This window comes from Berghia stephanieae, chromosome 11, assembly GCF_034508935.2.
Source record: "Berghia stephanieae isolate SIO BIC M18660-M18661 chromosome 11, UCSD_Bste_1.3, whole genome shotgun sequence".
Lineage (NCBI taxonomy): Eukaryota > Metazoa > Mollusca > Gastropoda > Nudibranchia > Aeolidiidae > Berghia > Berghia stephanieae.
Genome location: NC_088370.1, coordinates 7155717 through 7163216, shown reverse-complemented (window position 1 = coordinate 7163216; position 7500 = coordinate 7155717). Strand labels below are relative to the sequence as shown.

Here is a 7500-nt window from a genome sequence, read left to right as displayed (position 1 = left end):
CAACACACAAAACTATGTGTAACATTGAACGTTTATAGTCTGGTTAATACAGTTTAGTGACAATTACTCATAAACGTGGATGGCAAACAAAACCCAATTTCAGAGGCCTGAGTGACGTCATCTTCGTTCAATCTATAGCATGTTTTCATGGCTTTGGGTTTATTAAATGAGTTACTTTTTATAGCTTCACATAACTCTACGAGCTTGCGAGTGGTGTTTTTGCAAAATAAAGAACCATGAATATATATATATAAATATATATATATATATATATATATATATATATATATATATATATATATATATATATATATATATATATATATACGTGGCAGGAACGTGAATTGACACACATAATAATTGGGAACAGTCATGACGTCACATTTTAAACTGTTCTGGTTTCCTAAATCCTTGGAAGTGTGTATGTAACCTGTCCTTAGAGAAACAAATAATGAATGTATAACACATTGAATTATAAGGTGGCATCATTATTAATTTGTTTGTTTTTAATGGTTTTACGGCGCTTGCAACACATTAAGGTCATATCAGCGCCAGTAAAAAGGAAGAAAATGGGATAGTAAAAAGTTCTAGAATTACAATAAAGCATCCAAGAAAAGGGAAGACTAAGGGGAATTGGTTCAAATAAGAAACAGGTGTAGATTCCAATTAAGCACACTATCAAAGTACTTAGTTTGAGATCACTAAAAGTCTCATCCAGACACAAGCACAGGTCCCCGCTAAGAGGAACACACTCAAATGTTTTACAAATCATAATATATAATATAAAGAAAGCATAATACAGTACATAACAGAGAGATGATTTACAATGAAAAAAATATCATCTCCCAAAACTAACTATACATTCGACTGTTTCCTTCTCAGCCAGGGCATCTGGCCAGGATTAGGACAAAACCAAGTAATCTCATTCCAAGAGAAAGACAGAAAGCATGTTGGTAAACAGATATAAGGGGATAGAAGATACAGTATGTACCCCCCTGCCCACTATGGGAGGTTAGGAACCCCACCCAGTAATTCTTTATTTATTTAGTAACTGAACACATACGTTACCGTATCGTACTCACCTGGGTTGAAGTTGACTGTGATTCAACATGCAGCATGCGAGCAGAAAATGGTGAAAGAAATCAAATAAGACATCACTTTAAATATTGAAAAAAAAGGTGCATAAATTAGAAAATGCATGGCATTGCAGGAAGTTTATAAAAGTGCAAGATGATACAATATACTGATGGTGATTAATTGACATCTATACATGAGACTGTGCCGACGTGTGTGTGTGTGTGTATGTGTGTGTGTGTGTGTGTGTCTATATATATATATATATAATATATATATATATATATAATATATATATATATACATATTATGAGTGTTAGTGGGTGCTTGTCGGTACGAGAGTGCTCGATAATTAGAGCATATAAAAATAAATAAATTCACTCACGTATATCTAAGCCAAAACGAACGTTTCAATATCTTTCATTTCCTCAGTTGGTATTTGTCCGAACATCCTTCGGACAAATGCCAACTGAGGAAATGAAAGACATTGAAACGTTCGTTTTGGCTTAAATATACGTGAGTGAATTTATATATATATATATATATATATATATATATATATATATATATATATATATATATATATATATATATATATAATATATATATATTGAATCGTGTTTGATACAAATATGGTACGAAAAGTGCTCGACATGTAGTAATGGAGCGAATTATTATTTAAAATATTTACCACAATGTTTGGGGCAGTCTACATCGATGTTTCAGGCTTAATTTGCCATCTTCAGGACTGAGTTGTTTTGTTGACTGTTGTTGTTTCTTGAAGTGGTTCCGGTTTGAAGTTAATTAAGAGGAATTTGCGCCGATGGGGACACTTTCCGTAGATCTCACTTTTCATGTTGAGTGTGGCTTCATGAGGTTGTTTGATTATGGTATATTTTTCTTCCAGGCATAAGCTACATTGTTTTGATGTTGGTGTGTATCCTGTTGCTTTAGATAAAATTTTCCATGAAATGTTGTGGTCTATTTTGTTGTCTTTTAATTTCCAAATATGTTCGCTGAGTTTTGTGGATGTTTTTTTGTTAGTGTTTCTAAATGTTGAGGTGTGGAGGTTGTATCTTGTTTTGAAATTATTTTCTGTTAGTCCTACATATTTTTCTTGCTTGTTTGTTTTAGTTTCTGTGACTGTGGCTTGGTAAATTAAACTTGATTCTAAGCATTGTTTGTTTAGCGGGCAATGTTCTTTATTTCTGCAGTTGCATTTTCTAGTGGGTGGGTTTTGCTCTTGTCGGTGGTTTATTAATATTTTTTTGTTGTGGCTTGAAATTATTTGTTCTATGTTGCGCATACACGAGTAACTTATTTTTATGGTATTCCTGTTGATAATTTTATGTAGCTTGTGGTTTTTTGGAAAGTGTGTATCAATTAATTTCAGGAACTGCTGTCCTATGTTTGTGCTGACGTTTATGTCGAAAGGTGGGTTGAACCAAGTTATGTGTCGTTTTCTTGTTTTATGTTCTTCACTTGTGTGTTGGGGTTTACATGAGAGGGAGGCGTCTGTGTATACAAATGGTGTGTTGTATCCACTTTTTGTGAGTGCTTCTTTGTAGGGGTGGCTGCGACGTTGAATATCTCTCTGTTTTCCGAAAGTTTGCTCACCCTCAGTGCAATGTTTTTTGGTATGTTTTCAATGACGGGACGGGGGTGGTTGCTGTTTTTATTAATGTAGCTAATGGTGTTGTTTGGTTTTCTGAACGGTTGGAATGAATTGGATTTTATGTCGAATGTGATGTCGAGGAAGTCAACTGTTTTTTTGTTTGCTTCTATCGTGATTTTTAAATTGTTGTTTTGGAATATTTTACAGATTTGTTTTTTGATGTTTTCGTTCGCTCTTGGTCGTCTGTTGGTTATAGCGAGTCCGTCATCTCTATAGAGGCCGATGTATGTGTGTGTATGTTGTAGTTGTGACAGGATGTAGAGTCCGACCAGTTCGCATGTTTCAGCACCGTCGAACGAACCCATTGTTACGTCGAAATCATTGTGTCGCTTTGTCCACGGTGTGTTGTCGTAGTATAGTGTGCTGTGCTTGGTGTGTTTGATGATGTGTTTTTCCTCTTCTGTGATGTTGGTGTATTTTGCTGCGAATTCCAATGCTTTGTTTAGTAAGTCTGGAGTGATGGAGGGGTAAAAATCGCAAATGTCGAAAGAGATGAAGGTGCAGTTTTCTTTGTTTTGGATCTTTTTGAACCATTCAATGACTTCATCGGTGTTTTTCCACTGGTTGAATTTAGTTGCTTCTCTGACGTTTTTATTTATTTTTTCTAATATCTTTTTGCTGATTTTTCCAATTTCAGATTTGTATGGATTTATTAGTCTACATTTTGGATTATTTTTGAAGTCAGGCTTGTGATCTTTTAATGTGATGAACGCTTCTCTTCTTGGTGCTATATCGATTCGATCGCTAACGTCAAGTCTGTTCGCTATATTCTTATCTTCTTTTGTGATCTCTTCGGTTCTATGTGTTCTGTCTTTCTTATAGTCTTTGTTGATTTGTTTGTGTGTCATTTTATCATATTCCTCAGGTGTCATTTTATAATAGTTGTTGGATTTGTCGGCTGGTATCAGAAGTTGTCTTTCTTTGTTTATTTTCTTCACATCGTTAGTCAGTTGGTTTTGGAAGTTGTTATTTTTGTTTTTGAACTGCACACTTTGAATGAGATCTAAAAGTCCGTCTTCTAATTTTTTTTAATTCAGGTATTGGGGGGGGGGGGGGTGAATTTGTAGAGTTGAAGCCGTACGTTTTTTTGTGGGTGGTTTCTAAATGTGGGTTCAGAAAAAAGAATGTTCTCCATCGTAGATTCTTGACAAATGTTTCTGTTCTTGCTATTAGTGATTTAATGTAAGATTTTCTGTTGCAGGTAGGGATATTCTTTGTAGAATATGGGAAAGTAGTAGGTCTAAGTTGTGGCGTAGTATCCATTTTGTGTCTAAGAGTGCTCAACGGTGCGGAGCTGTGTATTGAATCGTGTTTGATACAAATATAGCACCAAGAAGAGAAGCGTTCATCACATTAAAAGATCACAAGCCTGACTTCAAAAATAATCCAAAATGTAGACTAATAAATCCATACAAATCTGAAATTGGAAAAATCAGCAAAAAGATATTAGAAAAAATAAATAAAAACGTCAGAGAAGCAACTAAATTCAACCAGTGGAAAAACACCGATGAAGTCATTGAATGGTTCAAAAAGATCCAAAACAAAGAAAACTGCACCTTCATCTCTTTCGACATTTGCGATTTTTACCCCTCCATCACTCCAGACTTACTAAACAAAGCATTGGAATTCGCAGCAAAATACACCAACATCACAGAAGAGGAAAAACACATCATCAAACACACCAAGCACAGCACACTATACTACGACAACACACCGTGGACAAAGCGACACAATGATTTCGACGTAACAATGGGTTCGTTCGACGGTGCTGAAACATGCGAACTGGTCGGACTCTACATCCTGTCACAACTACAACATACACACACATACATCGGCCTCTATAGAGATGACGGACTCGCTATAACCAACAGACGACCAAGAGCGAACGAAAACATCAAAAAACAAATCTGTAAAATATTCCAAAACAACAATTTAAAAATCACGATAGAAGCAAACAAAAAAACAGTTGACTTCCTCGACATCACATTCGACATAAAATCCAATTCATTCCAACCGTTCAGAAAACCAAACAACACCATTAGCTACATTAATAAAAACAGCAACCACCCCCGTCCCGTCATTGAAAACATACCAAAAAACATTGCACTGAGGGTGAGCAAACTTTCGGAAAACAGAGAGATATTCAACGTCGCAGCCACCCCCTACAAAGAAGCACTCACAAAAAGTGGATACAACACACCATTTGTATACACAGACGCCTCCCTCTCATGTAAACCCCAACACACAAGTGAAGAACATAAAACAAGAAAACGACACATAACTTGGTTCAACCCACCTTTCGACATAAACGTCAGCACAAACATAGGACAGCAGTTCCTGAAATTAATTGATACACACTTTCCAAAAAACCACAAGCTACATAAAATTATCAACAGGAATACCATAAAAATAAGTTACTCGTGTATGCGCAACATAGAACAAATAATTTCAAGCCACAACAAAAAAATATTAATAAACCACCGACAAGAGCAAAACCCACCCACTAGAAAATGCAACTGCAGAAATAAAGAACATTGCCCGCTAAACAAACAATGCTTAGAATCAAGTTTAATTTACCAAGCCACAGTCACAGAAACTAAAACAAACAAGCAAGAAAAATATGTAGGACTAACAGAAAATAATTTCAAAACAAGATACAACCTCCACACCTCAACATTTAGAAACACTAACAAAAAAACATCCACAAAACTCAGCGAACATATTTGGAAATTAAAAGACAACAAAATAGACCACAACATTTCATGGAAAATTTTATCTAAAGCAACAGGATACACACCAACATCAAAACAATGTAGCTTATGCCTGGAAGAAAAATATACCATAATCAAACAACCTCATGAAGCCACACTCAACATGAAAAGTGAGATCTACGGAAAGTGTCCCCATCGGCGCAAATTCCTCTTAATTAACTTCAAACCGGAACCACTTCAAGAAACAACAACAGTCAACAAAACAACTCAGTCCTGAAGATGGCAAATTAAGCCTGAAACATCGATGTAGACTGCCCCAAACATTGTGGTAAATATTTTAAATAATACATATATATATATATATATATATATATATATATATATATATATATATATATATATATATATATATATATATATATATATATATAAGATTACTAAGGATTAAGCCGACTGAGGACGTGTAAAGAGACACAGAAACGAATCGTCTCGGCCACAAAAAATGTGAGTGACAATTTGTATTCTATATATATGCAGGTCTGACCATCCGAACGCAATTATGGGCCTGATTTATATTGCCGTAACGGATAATATTTTGCATTGGTTTTAGAGTACTTCCATTACCACAATGGGACCATAAATATTTGGATTATCAGACCTGTAAATAAGTACATGTCGGTTTTTATCATAGTGTAAGTCAAATGTTGGGCCAGTCCTAGAACATTGACATTGTGTTTGGAGTCCAGAGTTCCAAAAAAAAAAAAGGCCAAAGACATTACATCAATTGTACCCCTCGTCTCAAAACGGGATTAAGTCGGGATGATTAAGATGTTGAAAATGGAATTTGTAGCCAGAAATATGATGCTGAAGTTGAGTTTATATGCTTTATAGAGGAGAAGGAATATCATATGTTTCTGTGCTAAATACCAACGTTTCATATTTTTGACCAGTTTAACTATAATTTGACTTTATAGCATCTGGTCCATCCCGACATAATACCGTTTTGAGACGAGGGGTCACAATTGGTATGGAAAATGTGCAAGGGTAAATAACAAGATTGCTTTTTGGGTTGGAATAAGGAAGAAAAGTGATGACGTCACATCCTCTACTCTTTTGGTTCCTAAAATCCTTGGGAGTGTGTATGTATGTAACCAGTCCATCGGATTACTAATAATGAATAAGTTACATAAAGGTGACATAATTAATTCAGTAGCAGGATGTATAGATAGTATGCGCTTGGCTAAGAAGCTCATAACATTGCCATCCGGAAGTATAACGGACCAACACATAAAACTGTGTGTAACCATGATCGTCTATAGTCTGGTTAATACAGTTTAGTGTGAATTACTCATAAACGCGGATGGCAAAAAACAATAACAAAGACCTGAGTGATGTCAACTTCGAACTATCTATAGATAGAACGATGATAACGTCACTCATGTCTTTGTTATTGTTTTTTGCCATCCGCGTTTATGAGTAATGCTCACTGAACTGTATTAACCGGACTATAAACATTCATGGAAACACACAGCTTTGTGTGTTGGTCCGTTATACTTCCGGATGGCAATGTTATGAGCTTCCTAGCCAAGCGCATACTATCTATAGGTATATTTTTAGGATTACGTGACGTAAAAGAGTGAGGATGGATGATGATCTTGATTGACGACCAGCATAATATTTAGACTAGGAGAATAAGATATTATCACTCTAACACCAGAAGGTGAATTACACAAGGTATGAATCCAGTCCGCTGGAAGAGTGGTTTTACACTTTCAATGAAATAGGAACCAGATGTTATTTTTGACATCACACTTTTCTTCCCTATTCCTGTCATACGAGGGAAGATGATAAACTCTAGATCTCCCTGGATTAAAGTATAATAATAATAATAATACTAATAATAATAATAATAATAATAATAATAATAATATAATAATAATAATAATAATAATAATAATAATAATAATAATAATAATAACAACAACAACAACAACAACAATAATAATAATAATAATAATAATAATAATAATAATAATAATA

At 34.7% G+C, this 7500-nt stretch overlaps 1 protein-coding gene across 1 annotated transcript in view; it reads right to left on the bottom strand.

Annotated features, from left to right (window-relative positions):
• LOC144956317 (contactin rig-6-like) overlaps positions 1-7500 on the bottom strand; it is a 49760-nt gene that overhangs the window by 24114 nt on the left and 18146 nt on the right. Inside the window, exon 6 of the mRNA XM_078886817.1 lies at positions 1083-1097. Coding sequence (XP_078742943.1) covers positions 1083-1097 — 15 coding nt within the window. The remainder of the gene's footprint in view (positions 1-1082; positions 1098-7500) is intronic.